Source organism: Mya arenaria, chromosome 3 (assembly GCF_026914265.1).
Source record: "Mya arenaria isolate MELC-2E11 chromosome 3, ASM2691426v1".
Classification (NCBI taxonomy): domain Eukaryota; kingdom Metazoa; phylum Mollusca; class Bivalvia; order Myida; family Myidae; genus Mya; species Mya arenaria.
In genome coordinates this window covers 91,122,105-91,144,144 of record NC_069124.1, presented here as the reverse complement: position 1 = coordinate 91,144,144, position 22,040 = coordinate 91,122,105, and the positions used below count along the sequence as shown (strand labels likewise).

Genomic DNA, 22,040 nt, shown 5'->3' with positions numbered 1-22,040 from the left:
ACTATAAATCTTACGTTAAAATTTATTTACTTTCAGCCACGTTTGGAAATCACAATGTCTTCGCATAGTACCATAAAACGCATAGGCACTACTTGGTGACAATTGGATAAGGTGTCTCAAGTCGAAGAAAACTGTAAAACGATCGATGGTTTACCACTAATAGTGATTCTACGCCAATCAAAGGACACGATACTTCAAGTAAACGGAAACAGTTCTAAATGACACCTTGCATTGTCCATGTAAAGAAAATGGCAAAATAATGTTAAAAGTATCAAAAGGCTTCCTGAAATGCGGATGACTGAGAAAGTTGTATGAACGGGAGTGAATACTGCATTATATGAAGGGCTCAAAAAATTACTAGTTGTTTGTATACAGCATCCAAGTTCATTACCAGTAATAGTTATTGCTTGATCTATAGAAATATTCAAATGAGCTAGTCACCATGTTACATCACTGTAAACCATAACAGGAAGGTCATTTTCAATATATCCCGTCTATAACGACGTCATCTGAAGACTCCATTTTTATATTTCTCGAGCGCACGCTCGAAGGCGAGAAGATCCACGTGGTGTTTGCAGACGAACTCCTCGTACACGTGAAACACGGGGATGTCGTAGCGGTAAAGCTCGTTCCAGCGCTCGTTCTCTGGAAGTGTGATGTCAACCTCCTCCAAAACGAACTGAAACGCACACAACTTTGTTTAACAAGAATACGCATAACAAATAAAAGGCAATTTGTGAAAATGCACAGACATTTGTAAAGCATATACATTATACATGTCAGAACAGTCCAGATAAAAAAACGCGGTTGAGGAACTAGGAATTAGGTAAAGACATCACTAATCAGCTCAAAATGACTTCGTAGGTGACTTTTTTGTAGTATATTTAATACATACAGTACATATAATCGAAATGCGACAGTAGATTTGCCAAAGTTATAATCTTGAATTAACTGACAAAGTTGTAAAGTGTACGCCTAAGAGAACTCGTCGGGTAGAAAGAAGGTAAACACAATGCCAGTTCATATGTATCTACTTATTTTGATTATAGAGTCTGCAGTGAACCATATATGACTTGTCCACTTGCAACTTCTCGCATGTGCGTCCATGAAATATTGATGAATCATGTATGAAACTGGGTAATCCACGCCGACTGTGTCACATTCCCATTAACTTCCCCACGGACTCGCTTCCTCATCAATCTAATAAAATCATCTCTAGATAAGAATAGTTATACTTACTATCAGTTTTGGCCAAGTGGAAATATTTAACCAGGAAGCTTCATCTTTAGTTTACAACGTACCCACGGGTAGTATTGTATGAAGTAACCCAAGTTCTTAAGTCAATCAGGGGCTATTACTTGCATTAAGAATACTATAGAGTTATGTTACCTCATTGTGTGATGTGTAAAGTATCAAGTCATTTGATAGTAGGATATAGGAGTTATTAATAAATATCCAAACCTGCCCTAAAACTTTAAGTTTCATAGTCAATCAGGGGATATAATTTGTATCAATGATAATATGGAGTTATCTAACCTTATTATGTGATGGCCCTGAACAACTGTGTGTAGTATTAAGTGAAATGAATGAAGGGAATTGGAGTTATAAGGGAAAATTCCACCTTGCCCTAAAACTTTAACCAGACGCCGACGCCGACTCTGGGGCAAGTAATAAAGCCCTCCTTATTTTTCGAATAGTCGAGCTACAAATCAATGCTATTTCTTGTCAGTATGACATTATTAAACTAAAAGTGGTGTGGTTTTTCAATTAAATGTCAACTAAGTACCTTGTGCATGATGGGTTCCAGGGCCTCCTTCGCTTCATCGCACAGCTGGCAGTCCGTCTTCGTGAACAGGTACACGCGGGGCAGGGGCGGCTCCGTTGTGCCCGTGGAGGATGCGTGTCGCGCGTGGCCAGCAAACACCGGCTGCCCCAACATTAAAAGTCAGCACATGTAGAATGGCTGCCTTTCAGCCCTCATTGGTACAAAATTCGATATAGTAGATAAATGCTATTTCTATAAGTAATATACTATAAAATAGATGATATATACTCCTTAAAAAGTACAGCAGCGTTTGAAATTAATTGTCTAACACCAAGAATAGCTTTGCAAAATCTCAAATGTATCCTCTCCAACTGTGTGGATTTTTGTAAATCCCCATATTTCACACCCGTATGGAACAAAAGATGAAACAAAGGCATCAAACAACTGCAGTGCTAACCTTGGTTTACATCCATACCTTTTTTTTAGATTTGACAACAACGTGTGCAGTGCTTTTAAACCTAGATCATACAGAGTTCGGGTATTAAAATTAAGATTTGTAAAATTATGGTTTTTACAACTCCGGATGTGGTCTGGTCAACGTTCATTTTTATAAAGAAAAACAATCAATTACAGACAAATCTAAATTAATTAATGATAATTACACTAACAAATAAAGACTATCTTGAAGCGACTATATGAGGAAAATCGCAAATCAAACCGTCTCGTCTGAATCGGATGTAAACTAAGGATGCATACGCCGCATAGTTCATAGCTACCATTTAATGCAAAAATAATAATAATTAAGATATAGATGTCAGGCATATTGTAATGTACCGAGTGAGGAAAACCTCGTCGTATTTCTGTGCATGCACGATGTTCGTTCGGACTCCGATTCTGTCGCCAAAGCAAGGCCAGAGTTGATGACACAGCAGCTGTTCTGGTGAAGCACAAGGACGAGTCTGGTATACATCGTGTCAAGCGTGAGAGCGATTTAAACCGCATGACTGTAGGTTCTGTTAAAATACAAACTAAATGTTGGTCTCTGGTGTATGTATACCTTTAGGTTTCAGGAAGAGCCCCACAAGCCTCACGGGCAGATCATGCAGCGAATGTTCGCCCGTATGAGGGATTTCTAATCAGCCAATATGCTAAAACTAGATTTACTGATAAGCACAGTCCATAGCAACTGTAACAGATAGTACAAACTTTGTACGACCTGGTCTCTGTTTAACATAGATTTAAACTGTATTGGGTATGGACTTGGAGCCTTTATCTCTTAAAAAACAACAGGAGAATATTAATTGACGAATATTATCGAAATATTAGTATAAATAATATCAAATGAAAGGAAAATCAACGAGTCCTGCTCATATTAGGGGTTCGATCAACAGATGCAAACTATATACCATTTACAATCGATAATTAGTCTTGTCAATGTAGATATATTAAAATAAAACTTTCCTTATTTGAGGCACTTGTTGTACCAATCATTTTATATGGCTCAAAAGTATGGGAGGTATGCAACTCAAACGATGTTGATAAGTTGCCCTCAAAATTGTGTGAACTGCTCTTAGGAGTACGCTTCCAGACTACAAATGCAGCTGTTTTTGGTGAGCTGTGTAGATTCCAACAATAGTTTATATGTAAACAAAGAGCCTGCTCCTACTGTGCTCATGAATGGCCATACTGTGCTCATGAATGGCCAAGACTCACTTACGTTTTAAATGAACAATGCAAATTGTTTAATGATATTAAAAGAAATATCAATGATATTACTAATGTGTTAATAGAAATATCAATAAAAACAGCAATGCTATGGTGCTCATCAATCCAACGTATGTTAGGTAATTTGTGATGCTTATATTAAGTATATACCTAATTTGGTGCAAAGTGAGATCAGTAAGTACAACAATTAAATGATGTATTATATCAGCTCAAAATAGTAAATTATAAAACATTTAAATGCGAATTTAAATACGTATTTTTAGATTGCATTTATAATATTAAACTGAGACATTAGTTGTCACAATTTAGATTTTCTTCACATAATTTGGAAATTGAAAGAGGTAGATTCAACAATGTTATACGGACAGAATGTTGAGTCACTTTCACTTTCTACTATGTTGTTCCACTTCAAGTGATTTACGTAAATAATATGAAATAAAATCAAACTGGTCGAGCCAGCACAGTTAAATTTAAAAATGTGTTATCTTTTTAACATGATAAGGTAATAATAATAATAATAATAATAATAATAATAATAATAATAATAATAATAATAATATTAATAATAATAATTATATGATAAAGATCGTTTAACTCGTTCATTAATTAATCTTAATTGTCAATACAGTTTTTCATGTGTATTTTAACTCTAGTTTACTTATTAATTTAATTATTTTGTCTATAATTATTATTTATCATACTTATTTATGTACGTTTGTGTCTTGGCCATATCAATAGTTATTCTATGTGTAAATGGCCAAAGGCAAGGTGCCGATTTGTCTATAAAAACTTGTAACTCTATGGAAAGCCCTTTTGCTTTTTAATAAATGTGTTTGCCGTTTGCTGAACCTGGTGCCAATAACAATCCTACTCGCAGGCTGAACGTATTTTGCTATTGGTCGCGTTCTTGGCTCGACGATTTCCGAGTTCTCTCCCTTCTGATTTGAAGCCCGCGTGCATGCCCTGCACTGTTTTTCGACATGAGTTGGTGTGTTAAGGAGCACAGGGGAAGGGTGCGTTACCGATAAGACATTTTTCTGCCTGTTTGTTAATTGATAAGGGCGGAGGAGGGGCGTGACCATACGGGTGTGGGATACCAACGCACCCTGCCCTTGCGCTTAGGAGATGAGTGAATACAACGTACAGACGGGATGGTAGTTATGCTTTCTAAAGATTGACCTACATGTACTTGTATTACTATAACCCGTGTCGTACACCATTCCACAGGGGTATGGCTCATTGTTTGGTCTGAACAGATATTTGAATGTCATTGTATGGCCAAAATACTGACAAAAACAACAATATCGGACAAAGATAATTCAAGGATCGGTATCTGTGTCCAGGTCTTTTCCCGAAAGTGTTGTTTTTGTCACTCTTTAATTCCAAAATATAAAATAAAAATCATTCAGTCACACCAAACAATGAGTCAAAACCCTGTTGTAATTGACAGACAGGCAGCCAGTCATTTTGACTTGTACAATGTACATCATCGACAACACATGTTTGTAATGGTCAATGTCAAGGTGTATATATACATGTAGAAATAAACAATAAAGTACAAGCGAGAATCTATACATGAAAAAGGTTAATATGTTACAACAAACAAGTAAGTGAAACAACCCAATTGCCTCCATAAAACCTTTTAATCCAATGTGGACGTTGATCATTGTAACAACACATTTATTGTCAATAATTACATATGATTTCCGAAATTCAAGTCACTGTGCATCTAGGTAATTAAGTACGATTCTTATTGTTTGCGTTCATAATATTAACATTCCGTTATAGACGGAAATACGTTCATTGTACGTATGTCTACTTGGTTGGTAATATGCAAATTAGCAAAGCCCGGGCTCTATGTGGATTGAGAATTTACTATATATAAAGATCAGCGGACCCCTTCAGGGTCGAGCATGCTTTTCTCTGAAGGGATCTGTTGGTGTTTGTTGACTCGCACGTTACATATATGTATATACCCATACATTTTATTCATATTTTGCTTGATTTCGTTCTCAACAGTCAAGCCATATAAAGTCAAAATACAAAAATGTAAGAAACAACATTGAGATCTAAAATAAATTATACGTACAAGGTCTGGGTGTAAAAGTGAAAGTGAAAGTAGCAGGTGCTCTTTCAACACAGCAACCGTCTGTCCAATCAAGTGGATTTCTATCAACTTCCTGTCAACACCGAACATTGTATCAAACCGCAAAGAGAAATAATTCCTCTGTAGTTGAATAGTATCATCTATTGTGTATTCATTTAAACTAAACATAAACATATTTCTTAGATAAAAAAAGTGTCTGAAATTAAGTAGATTTATAAAAAGTTTATATGAAACAATTCTTTATATGATTGGTGTGCGCCCTTTTAGGTGTAGTGCGGTCGGTCGCCATCTTTAAACAATATGGTGGACATATTGCTGAAATTAGGATAAACAGAGAAGAAAAAATAAAAAATATGGAATGAAATAGCGTGATTTTAAAAGTTGGTATGTTTAACCATTATTTCTTGTAATGATTTTAACGTGCCAAAGCGTGGAATATCCATATAGTTGGTTTAAAGGTAGAAAAGGAACATTCTTTGACAGTGTCAGTGGACTGAGTGGCTCGAAGTTTGGAAAGTAAATGTTATTATTGACAATAATAAATGTGTTGATCATCATTCAATCCAAAAAATAGTTATGAATTATGCAATATAAAAATGTGTTCCTGATACTGATATTTATAAATTATACAAGGGAAGAAACATGCCATGACTGTATAGAGCAGAGTGTTTGAACACTGAATCTGCACAAAAACCTCACATGCAACATACAGGTATTTTCTAATCCAGAATTGGTTTATCTTCATGATTGCACACTAATTATTGAGTTCCTTTTATCCAATCTGTCAATACATGCTAGTAAATGTTTTCACCAAGCTTGTGCAAAATGGCACAGAAACGACTTCATCAGCATCATAAACCATTTTTAGTAATTGCATCATCAAATTGAATAGTCTCGTGATGTAAAATTGGTCTGAAAAGATATTGAATGTCAATGGAATTCCACAACTTTTTTCGACTGTTTTAATACATAAAATGTTTTGCATTTTGTTAACATTGTCTCTAGTTACACATGAATTATTTAGAAGATTATGAGAAGTTCTTGGAATTTCCTTTGTATTTGTTATTGAAATATAAATGGATTAAAGGACAAGAATAGTGAATAAGGATAAGTCGTTTATTTATACAATTTCAAAATATGATATATTATGTGACCCAGTGATTATTTTGTGCAATTTACTGCCTTCCAAAGGCGAAAAAATGTCCATTTTCCCATTTTTTTTTCTTTTCCCAATTTGATAAATGCAGATTACATTAATGAATAAAAAAAGCAATGAATTTCTTGAAATATAAACAAAATCTTGACAAGACTCACTTTTTCACAGCATAATGTATGCATAAAAAGGTTATAACATGTATATTTTCCATTATATTAGCTGTTTTGGCCTGATTTTGTATTTTACCAAAAGTCAATTTTTTCCCAATTTGCAAGGCACAGGTGGTAAAATTAATTCCAAAAAAATCACTGAATGTTAACAAGAGATGAAAAGTAGAAATACTGATCATTTGACCATCCCAAATTCTTATACAGTTACTTTTTAATAGACCATATGAGCACACTTATCCTGTCTTAGACTGGAGGAAAAGTGATTTTTATTCATCTCTTGTTGAAAAGTGGGATCTCTGTTATTAGCAATAATTGCAGCGAGATACAATGGCTTAAACTATCTCAAGACCTAGTTTAGTTCATGCTTGCAAGTGATGTATCAAAATATATTGAGATGGGAAATATCATGATTCTTTGTGAATTGTTTTAAATAGTATTGTAATGGCTATTGCAAAGTATTAGACACATTGTAAATTGATATTGTATACTTTTTTGTACAAAACCATGATCCATTTCTGAGTGATCATGCTATGATATCTGTAAAACTAATTTAACTTGCTGCAAAGTTTGAGGAACTTCTTGTTATGTCTAAGATTACATGTACTGCAGTTACATCTTAATATATATGGACTATGTCAATGTCGCTGTTACTAAATATGGATAACCATTTGGTATTGAATTACTTCAGTTATGGTGGACATAATATGACCAAAAATAGTATGTAGGAAGTATTTATTGATGACTTCCATGGGGTTGCATTTAGGGCCCCTAGGATCAAGGTCACTGTTAATAAAAATAGAAAAAAAAGTCAAAACTGAATCTCAGCAATGAAGACTGAAGTTCTTCTGTCAATCATTGAAAACTCGGTTTCATTTTCGTTTTTTGTTCACTTTTTAATTTTTCCTTTTTATTGCTTTTGAAAAGCACATTTTACATCGGTGTTTAGTCAAGTGCACTGCCCTATGACAGCTCTAGTTTTAAATTGCTGTTATCTGATACTGACACTTTGTTGTATAATTAATGCATTAGCAGAACCCTTTCAGAGAGTAATTTGTGGTATGAAAATATTAAAGAAAAATAAATGTGTTATGCAGGTGTCAGTGGTCAAACATCAGATGGCCCTTGTTTTGCAGTTGCCAGTGGTCAAACATTAGATACCCATGTTCTGCAGGTGTCTGTGGTAAAACATCAGATACCCCTTGTTATGCAGATGTCAGTGGTAAAACATAAGTTACCACTGTTATGCACATGTCAGTGGTCAAACATCAGATACCCCTGTTATGCAGGTGTCTGTGGTCAAACATAAGATATCCCTGTTATGCAAGTGCCAGTGGTCAAACATCAGATACCCCTATTATGCAGGTGTCAGTGGTCAAACATCAGATAGCCTTGTTTTGCAGGTGTCAGTGGTCTAACATCAGATACCTCTTAATTTGCAGGTGTCAGTGGTCAAACATCAGATACCCCTATTTGTAGGTGTCAGTGGTCAAACATTAGATATCCCTGTTATGCAGGTGTCAGTGGTCAAAAAAACAGATATCCCTGTTATGCAAGTGTCAGTGATCAAACATAAGATATCCCTGTTATGCAAGTGTCAGTGGTCAAACGTCAGATAGCCCTTGTTTTGCAGATGTCAGTGATCAAACATCAGATATCCCTGTTATGCAGGTGTCAGTGGTCAAACATCAGATACCCCTATTATGCAGGTGTCTGTTGTCAAACATAAGATAGCCCTGTTATGCAGGTGTCAGTGGTCAAACATGATATACCCCATTATGCAGGTGTCAGTGGTCAAACATCAGATATCCCTGTTTTGCATGTGTCAGTGGTCAAACATAAGATAGCCCTTGTTTTGCAGGTGCCAGTGGTCAAACATAAGATAGCTCTTGTTTTACATGTGTCAGTGGTCAAACATAAGATAGCCCTTGTTTTGCAGGTGTCAGTGATCAAACATCAGGTACCCCTGTTATGCAGGTGTCAGTGGTCAAACATCAGATGTCCCTGTTTAGCAGGTGTCAGTAATCAAACATCAGATATCCCTGTTATGCAGGTGTCAATGGTCAAACATAAGATAGCCCTTGTTTTGCAGATGTAAGTGATCAAACATCAGATACCCCTGTTATGCAGGTATCAGTGGTCAAACATCAGATATCCCTTTTATGCAGGTGTCAGTTGTCAAACATCAGATGTCCCTGTTTTGCAGGTGTCAGTGGTCATACATCAGATAGCCCTTGTTTTGCAGGTGTCAGTGGTCAAACATCAGATACCCCTGTTATGAAGGTGTCAGTGAATAAACATCAGATAGCCTATGTTAAGCAGGTGTCAGTGGTCAATATCAAATATCCCTGTTATGCATGTTTCAGTGGTCAAACATCAGATACCCCTATTACGCAGGTGTCAGTGGTCAAACATCAGATAGCCCTTGTTATGCAGGTGTCAGTGGTCAAACATCAGATACCCCTGTTATGCAGGTGTCAGTGGTCAAACATAAGTTACCCCTGTTATGCATGTATCAGTGGTCAAACATCAGATACCCCTGTTATGCAGGTGTCAGTGGTCAAAAATCATGCAGGAGTCAGGGGTCAAACATCAGATACCCCTTGTTTATTTGTGTCAGTGGTCAAACATCAGATACCCCTTGTTATACTGGTGTCAGTGGTCAAACATCAGATACCCCTTGTTATACTGGTGTCAGTGGCCTACATCAGATACCTCTAGTTTTACAGGTGTCTGTGGTCAAACATCAGATAAACCTTGTGATACAGGTGTCAGTGGTCAAACAAATGATCTCCCTTGTTTTATAGGTGTCAGCCATCATACATTAGACACCTATTGTTATGTGGGTGTCAGTGCGCAAACATTAGATACCCCTTGTTATATAAGTTCCAGTGATCAAAGATTATATACCTCTTGTAATACAGGTGTCAATGGTCAAAAGTCAGCTACCCCTTGTTAAACAGGTGTCAGTGTTAAGCCATCAGTTACTCCTTGTTATACAGACCTATGTCAATTTTCAAACTTCAGATTCTCTATACAAACCTGTGTAATTTTTCAAACACCAGATATACCCCTTGATATACAGGTGTCCTCTTCTTATTTCTCAACTGCAGGAACAACTTTGAAAAGTGAAATATCTTTATACAGAGCAGAGTACATGTCCCATCCATCACTTTGAGGTCACACTTGAGGATTTACATTTTTGTCAGCTCCCTAACCTTTTAAATTTGTTAAGAATTGAAATAACTTGGCGCAAATCTCTAACATTCAGTGTGACCGAAACAAAGTTTAATAGCTGTTGAAAATAACTGGAAATCAATTTATGTTCCTGATCAAGATCATGAAATAAGTTGCCTATGCTTTTATACTTAGCACCCTCAATTTCCTATAATATATTTGACTGGAGCTGCATTTACTTTGAGCAGGCTGGTAAAACTTTTTCTTCAAGAAAAAAAATGGTTACAATATAATGTATTTGAATTTAGTAGAAGAGTTTGTAAATTGATAGAAAAAACTTAAGTTCACTCAGTAAAAAATCCACTGCATATTGAGATGGGTGTAATTTGTTTATCTTTTCACTTACAATATGAATCTGATTTGAAAGTGCACCTGATCATCATGTATACTTTATGTGGTAAGTAAGCAACAACAGAAAAACATAACTACATACATGTACTCATAATTGCAATTCAGATCATTATACTACTGTTTAGAATTGGACTTTTCAAAGGTTTCGAAGCATTGAATGATCATGAAATTTGTTGGTTCAATCTGCACATTCTGCTAACTTTATTTGCAAACAGTAGTAATGTGTAAAAATGGATGCTTTTGATATTTGAACTCCAAGGCTGTCTGATCCCTCTCCCGCAGAAATTACAATTTTCATCTAAGCTTTTGAATCAGTTATTGACAAATTTTGAAGTTATGAATTTATCTTTGGTCTACCCTAGCGGGCAAGTTATTAAACTAGTGGAGATAATGGTTTTAAATGCTGTAAATTCATACATTAAATGGGATTTGTTCTTCTGCCAATAAATACAGTATATTGATCAGCCAAAACTTGTAAGAAAAATGTTTGCTTCTTTTTGTTTAGGGTTTATAGATTTTGGGTCAACAACTTTTGACAGCTGTATTACATTAGCAGTTTATGGTAGTGATAAACAGAAAAGCTTCATTTGATATAGTTTTCTCTTCATCATTCAATACAGGTATTGAGATCATAATTTGATAGTGAATTGTTTGTGAATTTAAGGCAGAAAGTTTAGTGCTTGTTAATGTTTGATGGGATTAATCTTTTCAGAAAATCAAACAGCTTCCATGTACTGCATTATTTATGAAGTTCATTCTTTTCAACAGGACTTTGGTTAAATCGCAGTAAAATGTGAATCCCTTGAACCTGAAAGTTTCCTATAATATGAAACTTGGTATTCATACCAAAGTAAATTAACTAATAATTGGTGTTTTCTTTTCTGTTTTAGTGTATAAGTGTTTATTTGGAGGTATGAGTTAAATTTAATTGTCTAATTGGATATATATCTGGTACTGATGAATGTGATTCCATTCCATGTTGACCTCCAATCAGATGAAAACTTAAAGTATGGATGGAAATGTTTTCGTTACTGACAAAGCACCACAGCTTTGCTGACTTTTATTTTCACCCCTACCCTGGATAATACATGTACCATATTATACTATGTATAGGACGCTAGCATAGATAGGACGCATGCAAGAAAATTGTTGAAAAAACGGGTAAAAACCCTTAATATATAAGATAAGGCGCAGCGTAAAAATGTCAAAACCGGAGCCGAAAAATTTAAGGGTTGGTAAAGTATTTATAACATATATTGAAGTAAAAAAAAAAAAAAAAATGGTATATAAGGCATATTTCGATAACTGTCCTGTGTATTTCGATAATTATCGTCCTATTTCGGTAATTTGGCGTATTTCGGTAAGTCCACTATCCGCCATATTTGTTTTGACGATTTATTTTTGGGATCGTGAAAATGGTAATGGTCAATATTAATCATGCGATATTAAATTTTTTAGCAACCTGATATGTACTTCGTTGTTTATTTATATATTAGATACGCAAGAAAAATAACAGTAGCACAGGTAATAATACAGTTTTATTCTATCAACCTGGTGGCGCTTTTCTTCAATTCGCCTTCCTCGTCTTCTGACGGTGTATTGTACACAACAATGATATAAGTCTTATAATATGTGTGAATGTTCTCAAAATGTCAACACCCATTCACGCATATTATAAGACTGATACAAATGTCGTAATAGTCCCGACACGCCTTCTGACTGACAGTCAACCGTTGCAACCATTGCAATCGCAGCGAAACTGTGTATTGTCAAAACTGATGATTGTTTTGATAAGGCTTGTCGCTGCACATATTAAAGCATGTCGGCATAATTAACGCGTGTCAGTAATTAGCCTTGCCAGCGGAAGGCACATTGGGCCCGACAAGCCATAATGGCCTGGTGGAAACCCTGCCCTCAGATAAGTATTAAAACCCGTGGTAAAGTGCGAACAAACAACCATATGGTATTACCATCGCAATAGTTCATTCTATTGATGTTTTTCTAATGACAGACAGCGGGTGTTTTTCACACCTTCGCACTTATCAAAAGATTTGATAGTGACAATAATGCTTCTTTGCGTTATGCACATTCCTTTAATATTTTAAAACAGTAACATACAACAGAATGTTTTGTAAAATATCAAAACATTGAAATCGTGAACAACGATTAATTGATATTTACCTCCTTTCCTGATGCCGTTATAGCTCAATCCAGTTAAAGTGCTGACTCACATCAAGTTTTTGTGAGTAGCATCCCTTTTGTAAAAAAGTAAACACTCATGTTTGTTTTCAATTTATTTATCAGTAAATCATTTTGAAGTAAACATTCAATATATTTCTGCGTGTGTTAACTTGCGTGATTTTACCTATGTCAGTTGTTCTCTTCGGTGGACACAGTATCGGTACTTACCATTACCGCGTTTGTCTCCGGTCCGACATTTTCGGCCTGAAATGGACTTGTGAAAAACTGATAAAATCCTAATAGCATAGAAAGGACACAGGCAATTGTTTAGACGATAATCTGGGGTAAAAAAGTGCGTCCTATGTATAATATAATACAGTATGTATGCATAAGACATGGCAACTGAAGCAGTGTAAATATAAATGATTTTTTTTCTATATTTTTCGGAATTTTGTCAATTAAACACTACTGGTTGTTTACATATTCTTATACACCGTACATGTTCTATCAGATGTGCATGCTCCAAAGAATGCGCAGTTTTCTGCAACAATGCTTACCTTATCTCTTAACAAAGCAAAGAGGTCTATTGAAATGCATTTCATGCTGTGGCTACTGATGTCATGCATATAAACCTTCTATTGTATAATTGTGGTTACACATCATCTATGCTGATAACAGTGAAACACTACTCTATACTGATCGCTGATTGGTCAGTGTCTGCCTACCTTTTGATGATGTGTACTTGTGACCAGTGTATAAAGACATCAATATCAAATACTGATTACATGTGTGATTATAACTTAGCAGATGTGATGTTAAAAAGCTTCTGAAGCAGATGTGATGTTAAAAAGCTTCTGAATAGGGCAAGGGTTTTAATAAAGAGCGCTTATTTCTCAAAATGACTGGCATGTCTAAATATAGAAATCATTTACACTAGAATGGAAAAGTGCTCAGCCTTTGTGCTCAGTGTAAGCTATTTTGATAAGGTGATTGTCTATCGTTCCTCTTCTTCTGTTTTTCGCCAACAGTTTCCTTCAAACAACTTCTCCTTCTAATTTACTGTGACAATAATCAACCAAACTTCACAGGAATGTTTGGTTGTCCCATGCAGACATCTGGTTATCGAAAGGGAAAACTTTGAAAATTTCTCTGACACTGTTGGCCCAATTTCAAAATAATTTCACAGAAATGTTCCTTAGAATATCCGAGAGTTATTGCCCTTTAATTAAAGATATGTCTAGAGCACCACTAAAGTTTCACAGAGGTGAGTGATACAGTGATACATAGCTTGGCCCTTTTGTTTTCATGATCTAGGCTAACAGGGAGTTATTGAATTTTACTTGGAAAAAAAATGACAGTAGCTTATTGTTGTTGTCATGAAAATGTATTGGAAGTATCCACTTGAAATCAACACGCATACTTCAGTCAATGGAATTAGACTTGGATGAATTCTTATACTATTGCTTGGCATCAAATAAGAATAAAATTCAGAATTTGAGCAAGCCTGGAATACATTTTACCAGTGCAGAGCTTGCGGGCTTGTGTAAATTTCGACCATTGATACTTCTTCCAGTGCTATAATATTTCCTGTGCATTTTTTTTTCAAGCATGTCTTGGGATGGGAAATGATTCGCATAACAAATTAATCGGATGAAATATTACAGTTTTAACTTCTAATATATATGGCTGATACATTGGTGATTCAGCCAATGAGTTCCAAAAATAAAATGGTGATAAATATGAATAAAGGTTGAATAAAAAAATAAAATAAAAGATGATTTCAACTATTGTTTATCATTGCAGGTGTTTGATATAGAATGGCTTCAAAATAATCAAGCAAGGGTCAGACCTTTTGTCAGTTCAACACACGTAGTTAAAATGGTGAAGTGACAGTCAGGGGATACTACTTCCATCACGTAATGGACTCGGACGGGATATATGAAACCTATGACTCTGGAGAGGAAGATGGTTACGATGAAGACAACATCCCTCTCAGTGAAAGCTCCGAGTCCGAAAGCGAGCCAGAAGATTCTGGGTTCAGCAACAATGAGAATGGTGGCTCCCAGGAGCTGACTCTCCTTGACGATGGCCCATCAGTTCTCATACAGCCATCTCTCTTCAATGACGATGGTGAAGGGGATGATGGTGAGCAATTTTCTTGTCTCCTCATGGTGGTATTTAGGCCACAGGGCTTGTTTGATTAAGCAATAAATATTATGTAAATATTATAAGATAAGCCTTATGCTAAGGCATTTCTCTAAACTATAAAATTATCCAAATGCAAAATTTCTGTATAAAATTACAGAGGTGCACACACATGCATTTGTACCAGAAATATTCTGATGAATTGCTTAAGAATGGAGATGTAATTCATAATTCCATGTTTATAGAGGGTGAGCGTGATCCTCGTCCGTCTATACACTTGCCTCCACTTGACATATTAGGTGAGGTTGCCATGGAGGCGGCCTTGCTCTCAGGTGACCTTTACCATCACCTTCTCTTCTTCAGGATGGTTTTTAGTTTTACATCAGGAATCTAACGATGTGCTTAAAGAAAATATACCTTTCTATTAACCATAATGTCTACTTCTAAGTAGTCTAGTGATGCTCTTCCAGGTGCCCGTAACCTACTTAATTAACCAAGTTTGATAACTCTAGTTTGCATTTAATGCAAATAATTGCCCTTTATTATTCGACTTAGAAATTCTGGTTAAGGTTTTGCATGTAAGCACACATAGGTTTATATCTCAGCAACTACTTGATGTATTGCATTGAGACTTTTTACAATGGTACTCAACTATCCAACCTACTTAATTAACCAAGTTAGATAACTCTAATTTGTATTTAATTCAAAATAATTGCCCTTTATTATTTTACTTAGAAATTCTGGTCAAGGTTTTGCATGAAAGTACATATAGGTTAATGTCTCATCAACTACTTGATTTATTGAATTGAGACTTACTACAGTGATCCATGCATGTTTCGCTCAATCCCACTAAAAAGCGGCGGAATAGTCGAGCACGCTGTCTGTGACAGCTCTTGTTCTTTTAAAACTAGTGTTTGCTTTTGTCAATGCTTTCTTTATAAAAAATGTATACGTATCATGTAATCAGAGAAACACTTTTTTTGCTGATTTCCATATTATTAATTTAGCCACAACTGAAAACCTAGAACTTGGATAATTTGTTTGTAGAATAACCTAGTGGTCAGTAAGTCCTGTGTGAATTACAGTGGGGGCTATTCCACCTTGTAGTTTAGTTCTTCTCAATTATGACTCAAAGGGTTCTATTGTATTTTATAAATGCTCAACTCTTAAACTGCACTTTATTGTTCACAATATATTAGAATCTACCAAATAGTTGCTTAAAATGTTTAATCTTAATATAACTTTGCAGATAGAGATCATTCATTTGGCTGTTTAAGCAATAAATGCAGAACAGATATCATTTGCTTTTAAAAACTGATAGATTGACTTGGACCAGGTACATGTAAGACAAATATCAGTTGTAGAAGACATGTGGTAGACAATGTGTGTGTGTCTATTTCAGACACCGGAATCAGCAGCGTTGCTGTTGATGAGGAAGACGAGGGAGAGGCAGACGAGGAAGCCGCACCTATCAATGACACCACCCTAGAACTAGAGAAGAAGGAGGCAGAGAAAAAAGTTGTTAAAAAGAAGAAAAAAAAGAAAAAGTAAGTTTAGTCTGATTCATTTATCATTATTAATACAGTGCTCTAGGTTTTGTTTTATTTACTTGACCTTTTCTGTATGCTTAAAAGTGAAAATGTTAATAGCATTAAGATATGTATGACTGAAATTATATAAAATACATGTTTGCCAATGCAATGAAATGATGCTTTTGGTTACAACTTGCCAAAGGCACTGTCTTAAATTTCCTTAATAATGCAATCGATTAACTACCAGACCTAGTACTTCTTTCCTCGATATTTATAAACATAAACACTGTGCCAGACCGCAAGACTTCTGACATCATTAACGTGACATTTGATCATCTGAAAATTTAACCTGCATACTGGTACAGTCATCGAAATTAATCTTGGATGAACAAGCCCGAATTCTTATACTATTGCATGGAATCATATTTTTAAACAAGCCCCGCTATATAAAATTCAGAATTTGAGCAAGCCCGGAAGACATTGTACCAGTGCAGGGCTTGCGGGCTTGTGCTCATTTCAACCACTGCTGGTACAGTGTTAAAGCTTGAATTGTTACCAGAAAATGTGACACTCAACAGTTCATGCAAATGCTTCTCTGGATCTTTTAACGCGTAGAAATAATATTGAAACTCGTTTCAAAGTATGTTTAATGTGGTATAACACATTCATGGGCTTTATCTGGGGCACCGATTATATATTTTTAATTTGTCATTTAGCACAGATATTTAGTGTTTATACTGAACAGTGACTTGAGGATGGATTATTTTTTAAACAATTTAGAAAAAATGCTCAAATGTCTCCATAGCAAGCTTATTTCATGATAACTTACTATTATATTTCTGATAGTTGTCAAAGTTGTAATTCCATAATATATTACTACAGTATGTACTTCAAATTCCAAAAGAGATTCATTTTAGGAAATACACATGTAAACTACTTGACTATGAAGTTTTACTTTTGACTGCTTTTTAATGGGCCATTTTGATAATTAAAAGTTTTTGAACCCACATTTAAACTAATTATAGGTTTGCAGGTGAAAGTTCTAATTGCTTAATATTTACACATGCTTATTCTAAAATTAAATGAAAAGAGTAACATATGTGGAAGGAAATTACAGATTGTTCCTTATTCTGTATGACTGTATTTGTTCCCGCTATTCCAGGACATTTTATGCATTATTTATTTACTTGTCAAATATAACAAAATTGACATTAGAGCGCACAATTGATTTTCACCCTTATTGAATGTTGAGTTGAAAGGATATTGATATGATGATAAAGGCTTTATGAAAGGGGAATGTCATACAGCTTTTTATGGCCATTATCAGCACTCAGTTCTCCAAATGTGAATAATCAAACTGATCAGGTGAAAGGAAAATTGATAAAGTTAACCTAAAATTGGTCGTGTATGTAATATTGCATTGTATTCCATGCGTGGTCTATCTGTCGATCTGTGGAACATGTACGGGGATATTACCCATTGTAGGATAAAACAAATATTCCTTTTCATTTTGAACATATTTTCAGAAATATTTGAGTCTTCATGATTTAATGAAATTTAGGAATGAAATATTTATCAAAAGTAACATGTCACTTAATATCATGAAAACCCCCTAGATATTTCATATTATAACTAGTTCCAGTTCCATTATACATGTATATATATATACATGTACTCTTACAACATGATAAATGAAAACGATAAGAATTAAATGAAGCTTTCATCACATAAATAGAAACATTTTAAACTGTGCTTTTGATTCAATCTTTTGCAATATAATGTATATAAAAATATGACATACAATATGGCCATGTATGCTATAGATGTTGAATGAGCAAATTACAAAATGTGACCTCCAAACATGTTAACATTATGATCTGGTAGAACTATTATAATGTAAATATAATCCTGTGGATTTGAACTATCAGATTGATGTTAACTCAAACCATTTAAACTGCTAGGTGTGCTATTTAAATCTATTTTTTTGTGTAAATATTTAAACACTGTGATCTCCTTGTGATAAATTTAAAGAGTGATTAAAAGATTAATTTATGCCTGAAAGCTGAGACATTTTATTGTCTTTTAGTGTGATTACAACTTGACCTGAATCAACGTCTCTGCCTGTATAGCAAAACTAATAATCTAATGTTTAAATAGTTTTGTCAGTGCAATCATTGAAATTAGACTTTTGTATGAACAAGCCTGAATACATATACTATAACTTGGCATCAAATTTTTTAACAAGCCCTGCTATATAAAACTCAGAATTTGAGCAAGCCCGGACGACATTTTACCAGTGCAGGCCTTGCGGGCCAGTGTTAATTTTGACCACTGTCAGTGTGATAAAGAAATAGATAGTTTACACATAACATATAATGTATCAATTTATAAACAACATGCACTGCCTTGACCGTTTATGTTGTCAACTGTTTCACTTCCATGCAGGATACATCTATTGATTCCACATTTTTTTACCATATTATGTTATGTGGGTTTCAGGTGGCTGTACATTTGCCTGCTGAATTGTAAATATGATGTTGGTAAGTAAATTTCATGTTAAAGTGAGTGTTTATTTTTGGTCTTCTAAAAGACTAAGACTTTCTTAGTGTTCGGAGTGAAATACCCCACAAATCCTTCGATACTAGGCAGTGTGCAAACACTAGTTTCTTAATAAATCCAATTAATGAAAACATGGAACCTTGGCGACTGTCCGGCGATCCCATAGGCTGAGGCATGGGCCTTAACACTAACATATTATTGTAACAAACAAGTTGACCTTATTTGAAAGAAATTAATAATTATGAAAAATTGACATGTGTTGATGTGGTTAGTTAGTTTCTTTTTTTCTGTATATATATTTAACAATGCAGAGTTAAGAATTCCCTATGAAGTAGGTAGTATACATTAAGCAGAACTTATATGTCCTTAACTCAACTCTAACTGTTTTAAGGAAGATTTATTTGTTATAACCAGTGATTGTATTAATGACACTTGTTATATTTTTATCACAAAAACAATAACATTTTCCTATAAATTTCAGTGCGAAAGGTGTCTCGGAGGTTTGGCTTCAAGGAGGTGTCTGACGACGATGACTGGACACTGTACTGGACCGACTACTCTGTGGCCCTGGAAAGAGTCATGGATATGAAAAAATACCAAGTAATCACTCATGTCTTCACCTCACAAGTCAACTTAAAGCCACTTATAGTTGGCTTACATCCAGAACTTCATTTATTCTAATTGATTTGTAGAATTTGTAGCCAAAGTACCAAGCCAATTTCCCATAGCACTTAAATACTAGAAAGGGATTATCCCTATATAACATGTTAAAGAAACCTACCAGTGAGCATCATACAAAGACCATTGATATGTGTATTAGCAAGGGACTTTCAATTTGCAAATGTACACAATGATATGTAAAAATTTACCACAATACTCAGGTTGTAATATTTTACAAGTTCTGTCAGTTTATTTGTTATTGCTTGTTGTTGTTTTTTTAAATGTTGAAACATTGCTTTTATCATACTGTTTAGAAAATCAACCACTTTCCTGGAATGAGTGAGATTTGCCGGAAAGACCTCTTGGCTCGGAACATGAACAGGATGCTGAAAATGTTCCCCAAGGATTATAACGTCTTCCCCAAAACCTGGTGCCTGCCTGCAGAGTAAGCATATACTGCAAAACATGCTATAAAATTGGCCATATTTGTTTACATTGATGCTGCAGTGTTTATAAATGCAGCAACATAACTAGCATGAAAACACATTTTTAGCTTGACTATTCGAAGAATAAGGAGAGCTATACTACTCACCCTGGCGTCGGCGTTGGTGTCACACCTTTGTTAAGGTTTTGCATGTAAGCACCTTTAAGTCATTATCTCAGTAAATACATCAGTTATTGCATTGAAACTTTGGATATGTATTCCCAACTATCTTACATACTAAATTAATGAAGTTATATAACAATTATTTTAATATAAAGCAAATAACAGGCCTTTATTATTCGACTTAGAAATTCTGGTTAAGGTTTTGCGTGCAAGCACACATAGGTTAATATCTCAGCAACTACTTGAGGTATTGCATTGATACTTGATACAATGGTACTCAACCATCTAACTTACTTAATTTACCAAGTTAGATAACTCTTGTTTGCATTTTATGATTATAATTGCCCTTTATTATTTGACTTAGAAATTCTGGTTAAGGTTTTGCGTGTAAGCACACATAGGTTAATATCTCAGCAACTACTTGAGGTATTGCATTGAGACTTTATACAATGGTAGTCAACCATCCAACCTACATAATTAACCAAGTTAGATAACTCTAGTTTGCATTTAATGCAAAATAATTGCCCTTTATTATTCAACTTAGAAATACTGGTTAAGGTTTTGCATGTAACCACATTTAAGTCAATATCTCAGCAAATATATCATGTATTGCATTGAACCATTAGATATGTATTCTCTGATAACATTTTTTTTAATATAATGCAAATTATGGGCCTTTATTATTTGGCTTAGACATTCTGGTTAAGATTTTGCATGTAAGCACACATAGTTTACTATCTCAGCAATTACTTGATGGATTGCATTGAGAGTTTATACAATTAAAATAATGGCCCCTTTTTTATTTGACATAGAAATCATGGTTAAGGTTTTTTTGCATGTAACCACTTTTAAGTCAATACCTCATCGAATACATCATGTATTGCATTGAAACTTTACACACAGGCTCCCATCTATTGTACCTTCTTATTTAATGAAGTAAGATAACTCTATCTTTTATAGTATATAATTTTTGCCCCTTTATTATGCGACTTAGAAATTCTGGTTAAGGTCTTGCATGTTAGCACACATAGGATAATTATCTCAGCATCTATTTGATGTATTGCAGTGAGACTTTATACAATGGTATTCAACCACCCAACTTAATTGAATAACCAAGTTAGATAACTGTATTTTGCAAATAATGGCCCTTTATTATTAGACTTAGAAATTCTCGTTAAAATTTTGCATGGAACCACATTTATGTTAATATCTCAGCACACCATGTATTGCATTGAAATCTTATCTAACAGTGATCCTTCATGTTTCGCCTAAACGTTTCAATCCTTACATTGAAAAGCGGCGGAATAGTTGAGTGCGCTGACAGCTCTTGTTAAACAGGTTTTCACCAAATGTGACTTGGTTATATGACTGACATACGTCGTTGTTCGGGTGGGCAGGCGTTTTGGCGTCAAACTCACCTATGGTATTGAATTACTTTAGTTAGGATTGACATATTGTGACCCTATTTAGTATAAAGAAAGAGTGTACAAGGACCTTTCATGGGATTGTGTTAAGAAATCCTAGGGTCAAGTTCAATGTCACTGTGACGAAAAAAACTGTTGACACTGAAAAACTTAGTGTTGACATATTGTGACCATACTTGGTATGTAGAAAGTGTTTATGTAGGCCATTAATTGAAATGTGTTGAGGGCCCCTAGGGTCAAGGTCAAGGTTACTTTTTTAAGATATAGAGAAAGAGAGATATAGTTGGTACTGAATAAATTTAGTAAAGGGTTGACATATTATTGTGACCAAACTTGGTTTGTAGGAAGGGTTTTAAAACCTTTCATGGGATTGGGTTTGGTGCCCCTAAAGTCAAGGTCATTGTTACAATAAGTAGAAAAATGG

General features: G+C 34.8%; 2 protein-coding genes across 41 annotated transcripts in view; one reads left to right on the top strand and one right to left on the bottom strand.

The window, feature by feature from the left end:
• Nucleotides 1-15: 15 nt before the first annotated feature.
• Nucleotides 16-5,652, bottom strand: LOC128228830 (glutaredoxin-like protein C5orf63 homolog). Its single transcript, XM_052940339.1, has 4 exons — nt 5,580-5,652; nt 2,600-2,778; nt 1,787-1,927; nt 16-679 (listed from the first exon to the last, which is right to left on the bottom strand). Exons 2-4 carry the CDS (start codon nt 2,765-2,767, stop codon nt 506-508), a joined length of 483 nt encoding a protein of 160 aa, XP_052796299.1. The 5' UTR covers nt 2,768-2,778; nt 5,580-5,652; the 3' UTR covers nt 16-505.
• A 56-nt stretch (nt 5,653-5,708) lies between these two features.
• LOC128227235 (tubulin polyglutamylase ttll6-like) overlaps nt 5,709-22,040 on the top strand; it is a 40,404-nt gene continuing 24,072 nt past the window's right edge. For 8 of the 40 annotated variants that reach the window (XM_052937550.1, XM_052937548.1, XM_052937554.1 and 5 more), the window contains exons 1-7: nt 5,710-5,981; nt 14,493-14,834; nt 15,080-15,166; nt 16,237-16,381; nt 18,866-18,906; nt 19,407-19,525; nt 19,900-20,030. In XM_052937550.1, coding sequence (XP_052793510.1) covers nt 14,609-14,834; nt 15,080-15,166; nt 16,237-16,381; nt 18,866-18,906; nt 19,407-19,525; nt 19,900-20,030 — 749 coding nt within the window. In that variant the 5' untranslated portion in view covers nt 5,710-5,981; nt 14,493-14,608. The other 32 variants (XR_008259786.1, XM_052937547.1, XM_052937542.1 and 29 more) reach the window with 16 other exon arrangements.